The 22,815-nt window shown below is 46.4% G+C and overlaps 1 protein-coding gene across 1 annotated transcript in view; it reads right to left on the reverse strand.

Moving 5' to 3' along the window:
• Tenm4 (teneurin transmembrane protein 4) overlaps positions 1–22,815 on the reverse strand; it is a 735,358-nt gene that overhangs the window by 26,819 nt on the left and 685,724 nt on the right. The window contains 3 exon segments of the mRNA XM_052714273.1: positions 5,933–6,810; positions 12,248–12,402; positions 16,866–17,098. Of these exon segments, the coding sequence (XP_052570233.1) occupies positions 5,933–6,810; positions 12,248–12,402; positions 16,866–17,098 (1,266 nt within the window).

Consider the following 22,815-nt stretch of genomic DNA (forward strand, 5'->3'; position numbering starts at 1 on the left):
TATCCCATCCCCCTTTTTGGGCTGTTTTCAGAAGATTCCTCCTTTTAAACAGTTTCATAGTTTGAATGTGATATTCTTAGAGGTTTCTGCCTGTATAAGTATGTGTGTGTATGCATATTTTGCCTGGTACTGCATATTTGCCTGGTACATTTTTGGACTACGGCCCACTATTAATTATGAGTACTTCTTGGTCATTATTTGCTCAAGTATTTCTTCTGTCTATTTTCTCTTTTCTAGACTTCCACGGCATGTACATTTGGCCATTTGATATTCTCCCACAGCTCTCAAATGTCCCACTCTGTGCTTTCTCTTTTCCTCTTTGTGTGTTAGTCTGGGCAATTTCTATTGACCTGACTTCTTTCCTTAGCTGTATCATGCCATCATCAAGAGCTGTGGGCCCATCAAAGGCATTCTTTATCTCTGTGGCCATGTTTCTCATTTTTAGCGTTTCCATTTGATACTTTTTCTCCCACATTTCTGCTGAAATTGTCCATCTGATCTTGCCCTGCTGCCCACCTTCTCCATTAGAGCTGTTAATATAATTACAGTTGTTTTAAATGCCCTGAAAGGGATTTTCAACATCTGTGTCATACCTGAATGTAGGTCTGATGACTACGCTTTTTGCTTTTCTTGTCTTTTTGCATGGTCAGTTGGAAAATGTGACATCTTGTGTAGGACAGTAGAAACTGCAGTGAATTTCCTCCTGTGAGGTCATTCGTGAGTGTGTGTGGGGTCATGGCTTTAGGATTAGGGCTGGCTTTGAAGTTCACTGTTTCTACGGTTAGCCTTGGTGCATCACAGGCATTAGGTTCTTCTAGCAATAATTTGAGAAACTGCTTTGCCAGAGCTGTTTTTATTGACTTTTTTCTCTGCCTCCAAGTCACTCACTCCCCCTTCAGCTTTGGGTTCTCCCTAGTACTGTCTTCGAGGGCCGTCTCCTGTGTGCTGGCCCACTCCTTACCCTTTTCTCTACTGTATTCTGTCTCTTAGTTTTGCTTCGAGATTTCAGGCAGTTGCGGGATGTAGGGAGCATTCTCCATTGTTCTGACAGGGCTTCAGGGGAGGCGCCCATGGGTGCCCAGGCTGTTCCCTGCTCCTGGCTCTTCTTAGGTAGCAGCCCTGGGCTAGAGACCTAGCCCCACTCTTCTCTCAGCAGTTGCTATTATGTTCTCTTCCTCTCTGTTTCTCATTGAGCTGAAATGGATTTTCACCAGTGTCTAAGGAGGATGCGCAAGTGCCGTTTTCCTTTGCTCCTTAGGGGAGACAGGGTGACAAAGGTGTGGGTGGAGGGGGCAGGTGATCCCTGTTAGCACCTGCCATGCCCCCCTCTCATGCCAATTGTGAGTGACACTTCCCCAAGTTCTTCTGTGTGTGTGTGTGTGTGTGTGTGTGTGTGTGTGTGTGTGTGTGTGTGGTTTGTGTGTGTGTGTGTAGAAGCCCCCATTGTAGTTTGCAGGGGTGGGGTGGATCATGAAGAGGGCATGGACTCCCCCCATCAATTTCTGCAGCTCTAGCTGAACTGCTACTGTGGTGTTTGGCTGTGTCTACCCAGGCAAGCTGGAGCTTAAACGTTGTCCTTTCTGTAGGTTGAGTTCTTGGATTTGGGCCAGTTGCTTGCCCTGTGACCGCAGAGAAAGGCGTTGAGGAAAACTCATGAATTTGTCTCTTGTCGGGCTTATTTCATTGTAAAGTTGGGAAGGATGCTCTTTTTAGCTCTCATATCTCTCAAGCCCAGACTGAAAGCCAAGTGTTCTATTTGAACTGTGTGAATTGAATTCTATGTCCTGCCAGGTGCACTGATAACGCCGGAGCCAGGATTGGTATCTAGTGTTCTCACGTGTGTCTCTTCTTAGCTCCCTTCCCTCCTGGATCTATGTTTCATTCATAAAAAATTAATAAGCACCTACGCGGTGGAAAAGCCCTAAACTCGAAGCAGAAATAAATGTAAAGAATTAGTAAGGGACTCGCATATTTAATGCGAGTGTGATCATAAGGGGAGTTGTCATGGGGCACTACGGGAGGGTAGAGCCACCTCCCCTTGCAGAGCATGCGGAAGTTTGTGACTCACTCCCATCCAGGAAGTCAATTTTGGAACTAGCCTCCTTCTGTCCGCTTCTTTCCTTGCTTGCTTTTCCTTTTTTAGACAGGGTCCCGCTATGTAGCACAGGTTGGCTTGGAACTCACTGTGTGTGTAGCCCAGACTGCCTCGGCTTCATGAATACTGGGGTTACAGGTGTGTACCACCACATCTGGCTTTATCAAGACTTTTTTTTTTTTTTGCCATTAAGTTCAGTGTGACTAGGAGTTGAATCTGAAAGCCATGGTACCACCTCCACAGAGCCAAAGACTGCATTGCCGTCTTCTAGAAGGGTTTTCCCAACAGACATGGGGCCCGAGTAACCTTGACTCTCCACAGCAGGAGACTCTAAGACAAGTTTCTCTAAAGTATATGCTGTTCATATTAGATGTCTTGTTTAATCTGTTAAGAGGATTGATAAAAACCAACTTAAAATTTGTTTTAGTAACAGCCCACACCACAGGCATGCACATTGGGTTTGGATCCACTAAGCTGCCTCATGATGCTAAAGGGAGACACTATATTTCAGCAAATGGTTCATTAGCAAAACTCTGCTTTATTCATTTAGGTTAAAATATGCTGTAATGATTTCTAGGTAGTTTTATCATTTATTAAGTAATTTCACTTTCAGAATTTATGTATGTATGTATGTATGCATATGTGTATCGTATGCATGTCTGTATGTAGTTTCAGATAGACTCAGAAAGAGATGTACAAAGGCAGACAGAAGACAGACAGACAGATACACACAGAGGTGTGGGGATCTTAGAGAGAAGGGGACCGAGACCAAGAGGGAGAGACCGAGAGAAACCATCAGAAGCAGACAGAGACAGACACTTAGAAGGAAAGGCAGAAGAGGACAGGTAACAGAGAAGGGGGCAGAAACCTAGAGAGTGAGGGAAGCAGCAGCTCAGAGAAGAGTGTAGAGCCCCAGAGAAACAGCAGGACAGACTCACCCAGAGAAAGGGGGCAGGGCAGGGATTCCGAGAGACAGAGGCTGGATACCCAGAGTGAAAGCAAGGCAGAGACAGAGAGAAGGGGGATTATCAAGTCTTTCCATCCCCAGAATGGCCCGAAGACAGCGACAGCTCTGTGTGGTGGAGACTCCGGTGTGAGGCCCCCAGGCTGCCCTTGGTTCCGTGGGTCCAGTCTAGTGAGAACTGGTGTCTTACACCGTCACTTTGTTTCCAATCTGAGCTGGAGCACTTTGCTGGGGCCCACAGTGCACCCCATTTTCTAGCCCATTTTGGGTACCCTCAGGACCTGACTATTTTCCTGGCTCATACCTCGAACTCTCAGACTTGACATTTGATTCTACTCGTCCCGCCTGACTTCTGGTTCCCCCCTCTAGTAAAACGATTTTTCTGCTGCTTCCCTTGCTTCCCTTGCACGCTGCTCCTGTAATTACTGGCACTGCCACAGTGTTGTTGCAAACAGCAACAGCAGATGTCACTGAACCCCCTGTATTTGATCTCATCGGTAGTCCATGCCTCAGACTGCCCCTAGAAACACTGCTTTAATCCCAGCTACGCAGGTAAGTCAGGAAGTACATAGGGAGCTGGGCCAGTATAGCAGGAGGAGCAGGGACTATGCTCTGCTTTATGCCTACTGCACAATTGGAAGTCATTAAGTACTTTCTCTGGGTCTTAGTGTGTTCATAGGTAAAGAAGAATATATGGATGATACTTCTTACTGACTGGGGAGACCCTTGTCAATGCATTTCTGTGTCAGGCCCAGGGGCTTGCAAACCCTAGGTGCTATATAGATAGATATTGGGAGAAGAGAGTGGTACACAGTAGGATCTAAAAATAAAAGTGAGTTTCCCTTTAATGGTAAGCATGATCCATTCCACTTTTGGTTTGTGCCAGGGATCAGTGTTCCTCCTCTGCTCCGATATAAAGTAAATTTGAAAAGTTTAAACGTTGTTTAAAAAATACAATTGTAAATTGGTCAAGTGTTCACCTTACAAATATGAGGCCCTAAGTTTGGAATCCAGAGTCCACATAAAAATGCTGGGCCTGGTAGTAAAGGCTTTTATCCCAGCACTGGGGAGGTGGAGAACATCAGATCGTGAAGCCTGCTTGGCCAGGTGTCTAGCTTCATTTCTGAGTCCCAGACCAATGACACACCTTGTCTTAAAGGGGGTGGATGGCATTCCTGAGGATGACTGAGGTTGTTCTCTGGCCTCCCTACACATGTGCTCATGCAAACGCATCCAAGCACTCACAGGAACTCATACACCCGCATAATCATTAAACCACCGTCACCTGAGGCTGTGATTTACACGGAGAAGGAGGGCTCCCTTTCAGGTGAAGGTGTAGTAAAGGATTTTAGTTTTCGGGGGTTGTGGGCGTGATAGTAGAATTGGTGTGTTCGCATTCAGTTTGGGATCTGAGGGAGTGACCTTGGGAACTAATTGCGTGAACAGATTTGCTCTGACAAAGAAACCCCTGTATTGGCTAAATAATGTATAAGGAGTTTCTACCAGCCAGTGGGGGAAATTGAATTATTTAGTGTATTTCCATTTCAATGAGTTAATCAAGATAATTGCTATTTTCCTGGATCTTTGTCTTTTCTTTGCAATTAACAAGGCCCCTGTTTGGAGAAAGGAATTTAGCTTGTGAACTTTGTACATAGGGTTATGACATTTTTTTTAGTGTAAATTATATTTAAAAATCAATTATAACCCCCCGCCATTGGATCCACTATAGTGTTCTCACTATATTACAGGCTGCAAATGAGTCTCTCTCGGCCTCAGTTTTTGTAAAAGAGAAAATATTACCTGTCACCCCCAGTGCTGTGAGGATTAGCTCAATGACTGGGTTTCTAGCACACAGCTGATGTTCAACAAGACTAAGTTCTTTGCCGGCTCCTGCGGCCTGTCTAATGCTGACATCTTCAGCAGGCTCAGCTGTCTTGAACATGACCAAGAAGAGAAACTTAAAAAAAAATCTCATATCGAAAAAGAGATGTTACAAGACCCATTCATTAAAACTGCACCTCCGTCTTCTATATATGTGTGAGATGAATGCTTTGCCTAGGACTGTAATGAACTGAACGTCTGCCTCTCTGGCCGCACTGCTTCGAGACGCCTCTCTTGTATGAAGAGTAGGAAGCAGTTACTTGAAGTGAGCACTCTGTTACCCCTGAACACAGGGAGCACAACCACAGCCCTGCAGTGAGGAGGGAGGCAGCCACACCACACCCATTAGACACATAAGCAAGTAGTTCAAAATCATTTAGTTCATTTAGGGGTGAAGGGTTCTGTGTCCTCACTTCTGGAAGTTATTTCTGTAGCGCAACAGGATAGACAATTGTTATCATTCCTTAATGAACTTGACTTATTAAAAAAAAAAAAAAGGCCGGGTGATGTTTATGTGTTTGAGAAGGGAGAATACAATGGATGCCATAAGTTCATCCAAAATTTAAAAAATGGAACTTCAGTGATGTAGAAAGTTCATCCATGTGTTCCTTCTATTATCACCTCTGTTTATATGAAGATATTAACCCTTTAAGCACTTTTGGTCTACGTCATGTTCCCATGGTAATATGAGTGGGTGTCTACTGTATCCATTTTACAGATGTGGAAAGTGAGACCTAGAGAATTTAAGCCCATGGTAGAGCTGGGATTAAAGCCCACATCTGTGAGTCCAAAGCTTATACCTTTTCCACTATACCATTTCCCTTTTAGGATAAATCATTCAGAACATGAACATGCATAACCTACCGCTGGTAATGGTTTTCAGCCCCAATCCTGAATTAAAACGGAATACATGAAAAATTACAATCTGTCAATTCATTCATCTTCAGTCTCACAATGCATCTCATAAAACACAACCATATCTTGATACTTACTCATAAAACGTTGTCCACCCATTTTCATTGCTTTTGGTTGCCAGGAGGCCAGAGTTGCCGTGGTATGTCATCATAGCCAGCTCGTGTCCTTGTGTGGTCACACTTCTGAGTGCACTGTTGGTGCCCATGGTTACCCAGTATACCTGGCCATCTGGGACTACCAGCCAGAGCGGCATCCCGGTAGAATCTCGGCGGACGTTCACCATGTTGCCATTGTTGTCCGTGATGTGTGTGATGTCGCCGTCCCCCGTGTAAGTAAAGTTGTACAGGTAGTCTCCTGTAGGCAGGCTCTGAGTGTACAGATGCTTGCCACTGGTGTCAAAGAGGTACAGCTCCTGGTCAATAGGGGAGGACAGCTCATACATGTTCTGGGTGTTGAGGAAAGGCTTGTTCTTACGGATGAACCGAATTCGGATGTTTCCAAGGTCGGCCACGTAGAGCTCCCCATCAGCACATACAGCCAAAGAAGATGGAGTATTCAGCTTTGCATCCTTGGCATAACCATCATCTCCAGAGAAACAATCACAGTTGGCATCGTTTTTACAGTCACAGCCACTGGGGGCACCAGCGACCAGGGAGATCTCACCACTTGTAGTGACCTGCCTGATGCGGTTAACCTTTTTCTCATCCGTCTCGGCGATATACAGGACTCCGTTGTGTGAAACAGCCAAAGCAGTGGCTGATTCCAGGGTTGCGTGGATGGCCACCTTGCTCAGCAGGAAGTGATCGATGCCGGGAACCTGGCAGTGCATAGGCCTCCCAGCAACAATGCGCACCTGGTGGTTTTCGGAGATCTGCAGGACCACATTGTTGTCGAGGACATAGAGGGAATTGTCCATTGGGTTGATGGCTAAGTCTGTGGGCCACTCCAGGCGAACCTGACAATGGAGACACCAACACTCAAATGATGCCAGGATGCCCACTGCTAGTCACCCCCAAACTCCCAATGACCCACTATTGTGTCCAAAGGGCCTTTATATACAGTTTGGCCCAGCCTGGCAGAGACTGAAGAAGGGGACCACGGCCTCAAAAAGCAGTAGCTGAGATGGAGACTTTGGAGTCAGACAGGCTTAGGTTCTGAACCTAGACCCATCACTTACAACCTTGGGCAGGTTACTTTGCTTTTCTGAGCTTCAAAAAATTCCTATTAGGAAAACAGGGGTGACAGCTGTACCTCCTGACACACAGTAAGTGCTCAAACTCGGATGATGGATACAGAAGTAGGAGGGAGAGGAAGATGGAGTCTGGAGCCTGACAGAGGAGTTGTTAGGAGGATTTAAAAAGATCTTCATGAAATGCTGACCTGACTCAGGCATGAAGATGATTAACACAAAGTTGGGTCTGGGGGATGTAAAGTGAAAAAACCCCATGCCCCTGTCTGACACCTTGTTCTATTTTAGTGATTTTCAGTTTTGGTTCCATATTCTCACTATTTATGGAGATTGTAGAAAACGTTCTGAGTTGGTGTGATTGGCCTGCTCCCTTGGGCTGTTTAAAAAACTTCCTGGGTGATTGTTTCTTGGGTTGGGGACAACACCTGGGTTCTTCTCTTAAAGGGGAATAATCAGACCTGCAGTACTGGCCTCCCCTTGGAGCTGGTCAGAAACCCACAATGGCAAGCTTGTCCCAAAGCTACTGAACCTGTACAGACCCCTTGGGCAACTGAGTTCACACTGGAGCTTGGCAAACCAGATTTATGTGGGGGTCTCTGGGTCTTCACAGAGCAGGTCCTCCTAGAAGCGATTAATGATACTTACGGTGGGACTTAGGCTCAGAGCCTGGAGCCTCACACTGAGTCTCTCTTAAGCCACGCTGGGAAAGTGGCTGGAATCATGGTGAGAATTCAAGTGGATACTAGTGGGCTGCAGCTCTCAGGGTCTGGGGCGAGGAAGCTTGACTCTAAGGATTGTTGGACATATCACACAAGGGCTGGCACTAAGAGAAGTCCTTGGCCAGCCACACTGCACACAGTCTGGAAATGCTGACCATGCTTCTTGCAGCTGGCTTTCCAGCTCTACCTGAAGACCCATCACCTTGACATTCCTGGGCTTCCTACAGACACTTGACATTGGGGTTTCCTCAGACAATATGATTAATGTAATTAGAAAGTTTATTTTCTAGGAATTTGCTCTTGCATGCTAGTGTCTATAGTGTTTTTCAATCACACCCATTTTAATAATGGCAACAAAACAACAAAAACTCCAAACCAAACAGAGCCAGCTCATATGCCCAACAACCGAGAACTGGCTAAATAATTATAGCAATTTACTTTACTTGTAAATTAGAATGCTGAGAATAATCTTTTAACATGATGCTCTAGGCCAGTGGTTCTCAACCCTTCTAATGCCGTGACACTTTAATACAGTTCCTCATGTTGTAGTGACCCCCAACCATAAAATTATTTTGTTGCTACTTCATAGCTGTTATTTTGCTAGTGTTGTAAATTGGAATGTAAATATCTGACATGCAGGATATTTGATATGTGACCCTAAAGGGGTCATGACCCACAGGTTGAAAACACTCCCCTAGGTGGATATGTAATGATGTGGGGGAAGTGTTTGCTCTGTGCTAAACAGAAAAAATGGACTACAGAGCTTCAGGAGGAGAATGAGATCAACTAGGGAAACACAGATGTTAGTTTATGGACAAAGAGGAGATTAAAAAGCTTGAAGGAAACATACCAAAATGTTAACCATTCTGGGATCAAGGATGGTGTTAATATTCTTTTTTATTTTAATTTTAAAAAAAGTTGCTGCAGTGTATATATGGTTGTTGGCACATGAAAACAACAACAACAACAATAACAGCAACAACAAAATAAAAACAACCAAGCAAACAACAACAATCCCCCCAAACGTTGCCCCTCTCTGTCCCCTTAGCTTAGAGCCATGCCCAGGATGGGCTAACACAGCCCATGCTCAGCTCCTGTATCTTAAAGCCTCTTGTTCCTCACCCAGCCCCAGCCTCCATCTGTCTGAAGAGCAGGGGAGCTTTCCGCCCCTCCAGAGCTACTGCTGCCCACACTGCCCAGTGCTCTCTGGGGCATGGTCCCGCCAGTTTTCAGCTACATCAAGAACACAGTTTGCTTTAAAGTGACAGGAGAAATTTCAATTTCCTAAAACTCATTCCTTGTCAACACTGGCCGCTAAATATTTTATACCCTCTGGTCCTGTGGCACCTTGGGGACTTACTTGCAGAGACCTTTCTGCCTGTCATTATGATGAAAAGATGGCGCACTGATGAGGGGGGATGGGTGGGAAGGAGCAGAGAGGGAGCCAGTAGAGAGACTGGGGTGGGGGTGGGGAGAAGAAATGAACAGGTGAGCATTTTAGCATTTTCTGCATGTTTCTTTATGTTACTATGTGCCTGGGAAAGAAGGCTGCTGCTCTCAGCTGCTCTGGGCTCTGACACACCGCTGGCTTGATGTCTCTGCTCCAGATCCCATGCATACACCTCTCTGGTTTCTCCTCTGGTTAATGATGACGCTGCCACAGCTTCAACCCCCATCATGGAAATGTTGGGACTGGACCTTAGAACTTCCGTGGTCCTCGAGCTCCTATGTTCAAGGGACCTGTGGTGGAGGGGGCTCCCTGTCCCAGCTGTCCTGAGCACTCTGTATCTCCAGTAAGGTATTTTGATATTTGCTTTGCCACAGAGTGATGAGTGTACACAAATACATTGTCACAGGAATAAGTGAATGAATGTCTACAAATGGTACACAGAGCAGGAGGGATGGGGGCAGGGTACCTCACGTCCTGTTTGTTTCCACAGTCACTAATGGGTCAGGTCATCTGACTCAAGTTTCTTAAACCCCCGCCCCCACACCCCCAAACTTCTTTCCCCATATGTAAATCAGAGCAATCAATATTATCCAGGGGAGCTATAGCAAATGAGACAATATACAAGGAAGTTCTTTGTAGAGTTTCAGGGAACTAATATTTACATCCTATTACCAGCTGGTGGCCCTGTGCTAGGCAATTATGTTCATGATTTCATTAGAAAGATTCATTTCCCCATCCTTGATGAAACCCAGTGTAGGGCTCTGTTTATAAGGCATTTCCTTTTGCTCAGCCTCAGTTTCCTTCACTCGGCCCTGGGGACTATGGCAACTCGATGAGAAAAGAGAAGTTGTACTCAGCTCTGACCTCATTTCTAGCAGAGTGCCTAGCACATAGCAAGTTCTCATTTTGGTTCCATAGTATGGAGGGGTGGCCCTATGTGGGGAGCTGAGAACCAGCCTCCAGGTCTTCGACATCTGCTTGTCTACCGCATGCCTCCTGCAGTATCTTTTGGGGTTTGGTCCTTCTCGCCTCCCAAATACCATGCTTACCTGCTTTCCAGGCTTTGGTCATGGTTTCTGTGGGTGTTGTTAGTAGAGGGAGCTCTGAAAATACCACCTCCCATATGTGTATGTAAAAATATATGCCTGGCTTAAGAGTTCATTGAAAAAGAAAATCAATTCTTACATTCAGACAAAGGCAGCAAGGACCAGGAGTAGAGAGTTTACTCCATGATTTCTCAGTATGTGGCTTTTGTGTTTTTTCCCCCTTCAACATGCCAGCTGCCTTCCAAAGCCTTTGGTGTGAGTGCCTGGCAGCGCCTGTATCTAAACCTAAACAACTTTCCAATGTGTGGATTGAAAACGTTCGGCTCCCTGTGCTGCCTGGTGGAGGGCCCATTTAGAGAAGCAAAAATACTTGTCTGCACATCCTTAGGTTTTGGCGGCTTCCTCCTGGGTAATTCTAGCTTGCTCACAGACTGGAGAGAGAAGCTCTCGAGCCAGCAAGGCGAAGCCTGCCAAACTGCAAAGACGAGTGGCAGAGAGCAGATTTTACTCTGGAACGCATCATCCCAGAAGCTGGCACAGGGGGACACCGCACCAGCATCGCGTTGGGATGGGATGTGGGTGCTGGAGCTGCCAACAGTGTGGTCATGGGGCTTGGAGGAAGGAGCTCAGAGATGTGTGTTAGTAACGGAGGAAGGCATGGCGAGAGGGGCTGGGAGAGAGCTCCTGTTGGCTTCTTTATGTTCTCTAGGCTCTGATAATGTTAGCAGGATGGATGCTCACCAACTGAACTCAAGCCAAGCCCTGATCCAGGACCTGGCAGTAAAGGACCTGGTCATTGCCAAGTCATCATAGGATATACTCAGGATATATTGGATAGCCAGTCACTGGGTCTCAGCTGGGTTCCTGCTGTCTACTTGCTAAGGCCCAAATTCCTTGGTATAGTACGAGGTCCTTCTCTCACTGGCTCTAGACCACACTTCTTATCTCAACTCCCTTCAAAGTGCCCTCTCCTTTGGCATTCAGCCTTCCAAAGTAGGGTCTCATGTATCTCAGGCTGGCTTTGAACTTACCATGTAGCTAAGAATGACCTTGAACTTTGGTTCTCCAGCCTCCACTTCGCAGAAGTGGGATTACAGGAGTGTGTCACCATATCTAATTTATATGGAGTAGGGTTTGAACTCAGGGTCTTATGAATGCTAAGCAAGCATTCTATCAACTGAGCTGCATCCCCAGACTTCCAATGTTCTTTGAGCACACAGGCCTAGTAACATCTTTGCATCTTTGCATATACTATCTCTTTTCTATTCTTTTTTTGCCATCCAGCAAACCCCTGGTCCAAACCTGGTACCCATGTCACCTCCTTACTGGAAGTGGATGCTAGGATGCTTTCGATTCATTACATCTGAAGTGATGAGCATTGTTGAACCCACATATTGTTTTATGTGTTTCCAAGGCAATCTTGCCATGCTGATGTCAATCACTTCATTGTATGGTTAGGAGAAATGAGGTTCAAAGATTTCCCAAACTCATCCATGCACCAAAGCTTTGGGTAGCTAAAGATCTACTGAGTGGTACAGCTAGGGATCAATTAGCTATCCAACAAATATGGGCTGTGCTGGCTGTATCCCAGGCACTCTGGTTAAGTAGAGGAGATGACAGGCAGAATTCCTGTCTTGGTGCAGCAGCTTATGGTATAGAAAATACACAAGTGTCTGTACGTGCTGTCAAAGAGGAAGTTCAGGGCTATGAGTTTAAATCCACACTGGTCCGCTGGCCCTGGGAAGGTTTTGTCACTGTCCTCTGTGCCCCCAATCCAGCCATACACTTGTTACACCTAACAGTAAACTCTCAGGGCAGCTGGGTTGGGGTAGTTTCTTCCTTGCCTTTGAACTCTGGGTACTCAGCACAGTGGGGCCCGTTCAAAGGCTTGAACAGTGCTAAGAGGAGTAGTCATCAGGCTGGCTCGGTAACAGAAGATGGGAAGAACACACAGGCACACAGGGTTCCAGCAGACAAAGTCTTCTTACCTGAGAAATATCCATGACAGAGTCACAGCTGAGGGGCCTGGCGGAAGTGAGGTCATTGGAGCCCAGCAAGGTGGAGATGATCCCATTTTGGTCGACGCGTCTGATCATTGTGCCATCCACGAAGTAAATGAGCCCAAACTTGTCCACGGTAATTCCTGGGGTGGAGAAGGCCAAACGGAATTCAGCATTGGAGATGAGAAGGAGCCATATAGTAGAGACTTTGGAATTTGACATCTACTCCTGTCTAGCTCTCTGTCCCTCTGCCAGGGTCTTGGCCATGGAGGTAAGCACTATAGCGCTGAGCTACACCCAAATCCCTCTAGTTTCCATTAACAAATTATTACTTACTTTTGTTTACTTTTAAATTTTAAGAAAAAATCCAAAATTGTTATTATTTCTTTGAGACAGGATCTCATATAGAACCCAGGCTGGCCTCGAGTTCTAGATATAGAGAGGATGAGCTTGAATTCTGGAAATGCGTCTCTACCTCCTGAGAGTGCTGGGTTACTAGTGTGCACTGGCACACTCAATCTTATGCAGTGCTGGGGATTGAACCTAGGGCTCTGTGCATGTCAGATAAGCACCCTATCAACTGAGCTATGCTCCCAGCCCTTCCAGTCACCTCTTATACAGATGAACGGGGGCGGGGGGCAGGGAAGGTGCCAAGGTTTTGAGTGTCCCATGAGCTAGGGATTAAAATCCATCGTCCTAGACCTCAGGTCCTGGCTTCCTACTTTGCTGTCACAAGAGACTTTTAATCTTTCACGTGGCTACCAACAGAAACTGGGTCTCTGAAGCACTTGAGGTGGAGGTCGGAGAGACATTTTCCAGCATCACGTCACTGTGAATTATTTAAATGAACCTATTTCTGAAGTCCTGCAAACACAATAATGGATCTCCTTCTTAGTCACAGTTTCTCTTTTCTTTCAAGACAATCATACTTGAAGTTCACCAACCCTTATTATTTCAGTTTCAGTGATCATTATAAAAGGCCAGTCTAAAAGAATCCCATGGGTTCGTGTAGAGAATGGGTTTGCTGCCTTTAGGGTCTGAGGAAGGCATAATGAAGACGGGGGTCCAGGCTATCAATCATCCAGCACCCCCCTTTTCACCTGCTGGGTTCTTTCACCTGGTCACCGTTCTCCAGACCTCTGTGACCAAGCACTGGACCTCTTGGCATCTGTTTTCTCACTTGTTCAATCAAAGGGCTGACTGCAGCCTGCATTTCTGCCTCAGCCCGAGAACTTACAAGGAGCCCATGGCACCCCCAGGTGGCTGCTTGAGAAGATCTCATGTGAAGCTTGCATTTCTGAAGGGCACCCTGGGTGATGGTACAGAACAGTCAGAAGGCAACTCCGGAGGTCGTTCCTTCTGGTCAGGAACTCATTTCAGAGTCACCTAGAGAACTTTTGCTTGGCCTCATGTCTGGCAACACCACTCAGGGGATGGCAGGGACTGGGGCTGATGGATGTGTTCCAAATTTCTGGGCGGTTATCTGCCACCCGTGTACACAGTGAGGGGTGGCAGGTTTTGAAATGGAGGCACAGGACTGAGTCAGAACCACGTGGTATATTGTGGGAAATGACAGACCCAGGAAGGGAGGTGGTAACCTAAAGGGTAACCTGGTCACGTGATACCCTCTGTTTTCTTCTGGCCAGCCAATGGGAGGAGGTAGAGGAGGCATGGGGCGGGGCATGCCTGAGCTATGGGGCTCCTGATTGGGTTACTTCACTACTGATGCTTGGTCTCCTCCTCATTGCTGTAGGGGATGGCAGTTGGTGACTGGGAAGGCCAGGGAGGGACCTCAGTTGGTAAAGAAAGGACCTGAGTTCTTAGTCGTGGAACCCACAAAAAAGAAGCAAGGCATGGACCAGGCAGTGGTGGTGCACGCCTTTAATCCCAGCACTGGGGAGGCAGAGGCAGGAGGATCTCTGTGAGTTCGAGGCCAGCCTGGTTTACAGAGAGAGATCCAGGACAGGCACCAAAACTACACAGAGAAACCCTGTCTCAAAAAACCAAACCAAAACAAAAAAGAAGCTAGGCATGGCAGCACTCTTACAATCCTGACATTGGGCAGGTGGAGACAGGGGGATTTCTAGGACTCACTGAATTCTGGGTCAATGAGAGGTCCTGTTTAAAAAAACAAAAAACAAAAAACAAACAAACAAACAAAAAACAACACCCCCCACCCCCAAAATGTAGAATGGCACCTCTGGTCTCTGGCCTCTGTACATATGACTGTGTACTCCTGACATGCACATGTTCACCTGCACAAATCACATAGACACACACATACACTCACACACACCATAGACACACAGACACAGACACACACACAGACACACACACACACATACACACACACACACACACACACACACACACACACACACACGGGGGTGGTGGTGGAGGGGGACACACACAGCTAACTTGGAATTCTTAGGTCCCAATACTCATTAGTTGACCACTGTGAGACAGCCAATGCTCTGTGGCTTCCAAGGCCTGGGTGGGTTCTCAAGTCCATGTGTCTCTTTCAGGCCAGCAGGATGGGTTCAAGCCTCCAGGGATCTCTGAGTGATGGCCAGAACACTCATTCCATCCCTCTTTAAAGGACTGGGAAGCTGGAAGAGGACTTCACACCGATGTGCAGGCAGCTTCAGGGCTGGGAGCCTTTGCTGTGGTCCTGCCTAGAATGTCAATTAATTTCCTTCCTTAAGCAGCAGGACATGAGTCTGCCTGTCTGCCTGGCTATGCCCCGTCTCTCCCTTCCATCTGCCAGGACTGATGAGCGCTCCATGAACAATTGGGTTTCTTGTTTACAAAGTTGGCTGCGCAGGCTAATAGAAGTGATATGTCCCCTGATTAATTACTTCATTTTTTCTCCTTTTGTTGTGCTAAATAGATGGACATCTTTTCTCCTCCCCACTGCAAAGTGACTGCAGATTGCAGTACCCTTGTCATTTCTATCTGGGTTAATTACAGGCTTTTGGGCAATGGTACTGCCACTCCATCTGTGTGGGTGAGGGAGGGGACCACAGGCGTTCAGAACAACGCAGAAATGCCAGGAGAGAAGAAAAATCTCTCAGCAAGGAACTGTTTTAATTGGAAGAGAGTAGGATGTTGCAGCTGACAGGGGCCTTGGGGATCATTTAGCCTAACCTGCTTATTTACAAATTGGGAAACTGAGGTTCGAAAGGGGAGAAGCCTCTATTGGTAGCAGAGAAAAATCTCAGTGCAAGCCTGTGCTTGCTCTCTACTGCTCACTCATTACTGAGGAGTCACAACTAACAGGGAGTTTAACCATTGACACAGTACTTCCCTTGTACAGTTATCACCTGACCATTCCATTAGTTATGTAGACAACCTGCCATGATGCTATATGATGCTATACGATTATATAATACACTATAATGATAACAATGGGGATCTCCTCTGATGCTGTGTTTACTGTGTACTTAGTTGTCTGTATTAGACATTTCTATTCCTGATATTTAAGTTGGATTATGACTATGTGGTATAGCCTTGTGGCACAGAGGAGGAAAATGAGGTTCAGAGAGGTTAAGCAACTTGCCCAACATTACACAGTTACTGGGTAACAAAGCCTGATTTGAACACATGATTTTTCTAGAGTCTAATGCTTTGATTTGAAACCAGACCTTGAAATTTGGCGCTCCTTAACAATATAATCATTTCTAACAGTTTTACAGGAAGGCATGTGAAATATATCAACTTTGACCTCCAGAACAGTCTTAGGAGGTAGGCACAGATGGGATTATTATCCTCATTTTTTTTTTTTTTTTGAGTAGGACCTGACGTTTAGAGGTTGGAAGTCACTGGCTATAGTGCTTGCAACATAGTAAATGCTCTACTGAAGGATGTCTGTTGGCAGTGAGGGCTTCTCTTCTGTCAGGCCTCCTCAGTCTCCAGGAGTACAGGTCTCTCAGCTTAGAGCTCCATACACAGCTCTTCCTTCTTACATCTCAGGGCATGTGTCTCCTCACTTCTATCAGAGTGCGTCCCATCCCAGATTCATTTATTCTGCTACAGTGAGCTTTGCTATGTATTACAAAGCTCTGTGCACTTGGTAAATGCTTGATGAATGCAAAATTAGAGACTCACTTTTTTGAGTCTACCTTATATGCAAGGAGGACAGAGGACAATGTCTTTGTGTAGCAATAACTGAGAGAAAGCCTGCACGGGATGGGGCATTGGTTTGTCAGAATCCTACACGGCTGTTAAAAATGAGTAGCTAGGAGACTCTTTATTGTCACGGAGAAGTCATGCTGTATCGTTTAGATAAAAGCAGCTTACTAAAGAGTATGCTTGATGTGGTTTCATCTTATTTGACTGCAGTGACTAACATGCACAAACATTCAGAGAAAAAGATGAGCAAAGACAGGTATTGTTAACTTGGATGTTTTCGGGCAGGTGGAATTATCACAGTTCCTCTGTATATGCTCTCTCTGCCTCTTTGTCTCTGAGGTCTCTTGCTGATGATTGTCTATATCATATATATCATATATATACACACATACACACACATACACACACATACACACACACATATATATAATTTCAATGTCAAACAAATGCTATTGTTTTAAATGCAAGGCCTTACCCCTGGGATTAGTGAGTGTGGCTTCTGTGGCTTTCCCACCATCTCCGCAGCGAGTATCATCAAAGGGGAGGCACTGGTCACCAGTCCCTGCCACCACCTCAGAGTTCTTGACCAGGTCCTTCACCACTGTGGTGGACTTGATCTTGAAAACCCGCCGGCTGTTGGTGTCAGACAGGAAGACGGCCCCACTCATGGGATCTGTGGCCAGGTAGTATTTGTGTGCTGGGCTGTGACTGCAAGAGAGGCAGGGCTAGGGTGAGCACTTTTCTTCTCTCCATCACATAACTAGAGATGCACAACATGACTATGGCCATACCACCCAGAACATGCCCGATCTCATTGACCTCAGAAACCAAGAAGAGTTGGGCCTGCTCAGTACTTGGATGGGGACATACAGCATGAATCCTCCACCCATGTGACTTTAAGCACAATGGTCTTATACGGATGCTATCTTTTTTGTGGGTCATCTGAGAGCTTGGCCTAATGATCCTCCCCCCTTCAATTACTAATGCAAAACCTCTTGCCTGGCCTGGGTTCATGGCTCAGTCAGTAAGGTGCTTGCCTTGCAAATACCAGACTTGAGTTCAATACCCAGAACCCATGTTAAAAACACACAAAAAACCCCCAACCAATCAAACAATCAAAATTCCTGCGGTGGGAATATGTCCGTATAATCAGTGTTCAGGAGGCAGAGATAGGAGAATCCTGGGGCTCACTGGCCAGCTAGCCGACACTCCTTTAGTCCATTGAGAGACTGACTCAAAAAAGAAAAAATTATATGGGGCCCGAGAAACACCACCCAAGGTTGTCCTTTGGTTTCTACATGCATGTACACATATCTAATGCCTAACTGCACAGACATGTGGCCCCCCTCCACATATATACATATATATATATATACCAAAAAATCCCACCAGGCCTCTTGCTGATTATTGCCTATATCAAATGCTAAAAACATACTTTCTTTTCTTTCTTTTATGTGTATTTGTGCTTTGCCTACATGTGTGTATGTAAACTGTGTGTGTGCAGTGCCCATAGGAGCCAGAAGAGGGCATCAGATCCCCGGAAACTAGAGTTACAGACTGCTGTGAGCTGCCATGTGGGAGCTGGAAACTGAACCCAGGTCTTCTGGAAGAACAGTAGGTGTTCTTAACTACTGAGCCATCTCTCCAGCCCAGCAAATGTTTCCTTAAAAAGATTATCAATGAAGTTTTTCACAGGAGACCTGCTGATTCAAGATAGGAGCATGGAGGAGGTACTTGGCTTTAAATAACAACCCAAGGATTTAAAACAAGCCTTTGTTTCTAAGATTTTTACAGCGACTTCCAATTTCATCTTGGGACTGACAGATAAGACACTGACTAGTCCTGCCTCCTGCCAGTGTCCACCCCACTTCCTATTGTTCCTCACGGTGGACTTGTCAGGAGTCCGGGTGTCTCCCTCCTGCAGTCAGGCATAAATGAGATGTAGGATCAGTTTCCAATCTGCAGCAAACTCCAGGAAAAAGGAACAGAGCAGAGGAGAGGTACTGAGAGGGGTCTGTTTCTGGAAGAAAGTCACAAAACCCGGGCTCTGGTGACAGGAAAGAAGCCAGACCATGCAGAAGCACGAAAGGGAGGAGGCACTCTAGCCAGAGGCTGGGGAAAGTGCCCAGGGTATGAAATCAGATCATCTCCATTCCAAGGCAGGCTCTGCAACTTGGATGCATCCCGTGGCCCCTGGGCCTCCAACTACCTTCAGCTAGAAGATGGGAGTGTTAACGCTTGCTTACACATTGGGAACATTCAAATGAAACTGCATCTGTCAAACATGTAGTGTGATGCACGGCACACAGGAGGTGCTCAGCAGTCACGTCTGCTGTTGAGTGATGCTGTTGGCCTTTGCCTTTGGAGATGACTTTTAGGTAGGCCTCTCCCATCAAGCCCCGATTCTACTACTCAGTGGTACTGATTATAGCTTCTTCCACATCTAGAGCACATGGTTTCTGGGCTCACCACTGGGAGCGCACTGTGATGTTGACTTTCAGCTCCTTTGTGTGCTCTGATCATTCTCTGGTCCCTCAATCTTCATCTCAATATTGTACATTTATAAAGCATAGAAATTAATCCAGGTCCTTTGGAAAAACTTTTTATTTTACAAACTGGTGATGATCCTACATGAAGCTTGGGCCACATGTGTGCAAGTGTGCATGTGTGTGTGTGTGTGTGTGTGTGTGTGTGTGTGTGTGTGTGTGTTTTAGGGCCATGGGGTTTTAGCTTGATCCTGACTTCTCATGATTAGAATATCCCTTGCTTTGGGTAGCATCCTCTGGGCCAGAGCAAGGTGTCCAGACCTGAGACTCTCATCATTTTTTCCTTTGAGTTCCACTAATATGACATTCTGTTCTCCGGTGGCACTTCCTCTCTAGCCCCATACTGTTATCTCATTGCCCCCTTGTGAATGAGGGCAGGGTCCTCTTCCGGCCCATGTCTTTTTCAGACCTTTTCTCTGATTTGACCCAAATCCCACCAGGTCGTTTCATCTTATAAGACTCTCCCATCTTTCAGAAGGAGCACAGATCTTCCAAGCCAGATGCACCTTGGGCCTTTCCTCACAGAAATCCCACACTGGGAACACCCATACCAGGCCCCTCAATGCATTTGGCCCTGCCTGCATCCACTCCTCTGCCCTGTTCCTCCTCTTTGCCACTTATTCCCCAGGCTCCCACTCAGGGACTTTTTCTGGCAAACTTCCCTGGCCATTTCTTCTCTGTGCCCTAGGGTTTATACTAGCTCACATGAAACACAAGGCCTGGCTATTTACATGTCTTTCATGCCACCTACCAGTCCTTAAAGGGGAAACTGCCAGATTTTTATTCACTTCTGCATTTCCAGTGCTCAACCTGCAGCCTCCCAGCCCTTCGGAGCCCCTTGTCTTAGGTAGGTGACATGTGTGTTTCCAGTTTATTTAGGTGGTATTTGCATTGAAATCACTTAGCTTTTCTTTTACTTCTCATGGGTTTGGTGATAATAGCCCAGACATCCTGTTTATCTTGAGATGTTCCCTGGGACTGAGAAGGAGGCACAGAATTAATCTTCCTAGACAGCCCTGATCCTGGCTTAATAAAACCCAGTGATCTTAGATCCTGCTCTGTCATGCCAGAGCATCCTGGGCTCCCAGCTTCCCCATGACAGCCAGGAGGCAGGGGGACTAGTTCATTTCTGTGTGCATCACTCATGATAAACTGGTGATATCTACCTTGGCAGAAAGAGGACCCTGAGGGAGGATGGTGGAGGCCCTGTCCACTTAGATTAGCCCCTTGAGTTTCCAGCTCACATCACCCTGTACTGCCCTGGAGAAGTGTCACTTGTGTGGAGCTTCTCAAATGGGTGAATTCCAGGAGAGGGTGGCCTTGGCAGGATTGTTCCAGATCCTATAAAATTATGGCTGCTTCTTGTATGCTTATCTGGTGGTCAGCATCGAAGGGAAATGCTTGCTCTGAATGGAGAAGGGGAAGGTTTAACTGGGGTGAGTCAATGAAATAGTTGTATATTCTTCAGGTGGCCAATGGTCAGGTCAGGTCTCTGCTCTGCCCACACACAGGCATTTAGAGACATATATACATACATTTATACAGACACACACACACACACACACACACACACACACACACACACACACACACACACACTAGTTGCTTGTTTTGAGACAGGGGCTCATTTATCCCAGGCTGCACATCAAACTTACCACATAGCTGAGTTTATCCCTGAACTTGGGATTGTCCTGCCTCTGCCTCCAAAGTGTTGGCATTACAGGTGTGTATCACCAAGCTTGGCTTTCTTTAGTGCTGGGGATAAAACCCAGGTCTTTGTGCAAGTACTCTGCCAACTGAACTACATCCCTAGCTCCACATTTCTTGCTCATGCCAGCTGGCATTGGCAGCTGCATTGTGTCTGTGGTTCCCACTGGTCCTTCCTCCAGGCTGCAGCCCCAGCAGCCTAAGGAACAGAACTGGGGAGCTGATCACATGGACTGGGATGTGTTTGACACTGAAGAATGTGGATTCTGTCCTGGCCTCTGTGCCTGCACTTGATACACATGGCCTCATTCCCCCCATAACTATCATATTGTGTAGGGACTGTCTTCTTACATTTCAGAGAACTGAGGCGGACAGAGATGAAGTACTAGACCACAAACTGAGGAGTGAGTTTCAATCTATGTCTGCTCAGCTCCACGGTCTATTCTTTCTAGTTCCCCATGTGACTCGTGACTGCCACAGTTCCCAAGCATGTCAGCACTGCATCCCAAAGACCGGAGGATCTGCTGCAAGCCATACAATCCTTGAAAGCATATGATGGAAGAAAGCTCCAGGCTTCCTTCGACTTGCTCATCTCAGGAGATTCAGCTGATCACTCCCTACCATTCCTGGACCCCCACTTTTCTGTCCTAGCACACCACGCCCTTGTGTTTCCACTAGAGCTAGGGCAGACCTGGCTTCTCATGTCTGTAGCACTTTCGATGGTTCTTCTCTCAATAAAACCTTGAACTTGGGACTGGAGAAATGGTTCAGCAGTTAAGAACATGAGCTGATCTCCCAGAGGACCTGAGTTCAATTCCCAGCGCCCACATGGTGGCTCACAACCATCTATAATTCCACTATTGGATCCAGTGCTCTCTCTGGCCACCAAGGGTACTGCATGCATTCAATATACAGACATATACAGGCAAAAACCCATACATATAAACCACTACCACCACCACTACCACCACCACCACCACCACCACCACCACCACCACCACCACCGCCACCACCACCTTCTTGAACTCTTTTAGATTCCCACTGCACAGACTCAGAGGAATTGTGCTGAATTTATGTGTGAATGAATGAGTGAATGATGAATGAATTTAGCCTCGTTGCTGGAGTATTCACTGGAAACACCCATTGCTAGTGATCTTAGACTGGCCATTCTATACATCAGAATCACCTGGAAATTAGAAGAAGTAGCCTGAACAAAAGTGACTGAAGGGCTGGGCTCTGCCTATAGGGTCTCTTTAAGTGACCCTAGGCACAGCCAGCTTTGGGAATCACGCAGAGCTTCTCAAAATTCAGTGTGCTCAGGAAACACTTGAAGACGTTACTAACAGGCAGATCTCAGTTCCATCATGCAGAGCTTGGCATTTCTGACAGTTGCTGAACAGTTTGACATCTGCTTCAAACCACACAAGCCTTGAAGGCATGTGATGGAAGATGGCATGTAGTGGAGGCCCCAGGCCCAGGTCCATGGACAGGGAACATTTTCAGGCTCCACAGACTGTGTCTAATCCAATTCTGATATCCAGGACCCTGAGCAGGGCCAGGCTCAGAGCTGGATCACAGCCCTGTTCCATAGCTTGCAACAGGGAACTCCAAGGTCTCTTGCTGTTTGCTAGCTCTGGGAGTGTAACCTTGGCTATGGTAGCATTCCTGAAGTCAGTGTGTTGAAGTCAATCCTCCTTCTACCCTCTTTAGGAAGAAATAGGGAAATTCTTGGTAAAGACAGGGAGCTTAGGAGTCTCTTGTGACAAAGATAATTTTCTCCCTACTTCTGAGGGAGAAACCTCCTTAGGTCCCAGAGTAAGATCTCCCTTGAGCAAGGGAACCTTATTTAACCACTTCGATGCAGCCCTGACAGAAATTAGTTCAATTTTTTTCCCACCAGTAGGCAGAGGTGAGTGCTGGAGCCAGATAGGCAAAGGTTCAAACACCAACTCCTCTACCCACTTATTACATTTGCTTGGGTAGATTGCTTTGCTACTCTGAGTCTCTGTTTATATCTGAGAAATGGGGGCAGTCACATCCACTTCAAAGGGTTATTGGAAGGATAAAAACCACATGAAGAATATAAGCCTCTGCATACAGTGTCTGTTCTGATAAAAACTGAGATGGTTAATAAGTGGTGACTTTTTTTTTTTTTTTTTTGAGACGGGGTCA

Source organism: Peromyscus californicus, unplaced genomic scaffold (assembly GCF_007827085.1).
Source record: "Peromyscus californicus insignis strain IS unplaced genomic scaffold, ASM782708v3 Scaffold_4__1_contigs__length_199733344, whole genome shotgun sequence".
Classification (NCBI taxonomy): domain Eukaryota; kingdom Metazoa; phylum Chordata; class Mammalia; order Rodentia; family Cricetidae; genus Peromyscus; species Peromyscus californicus.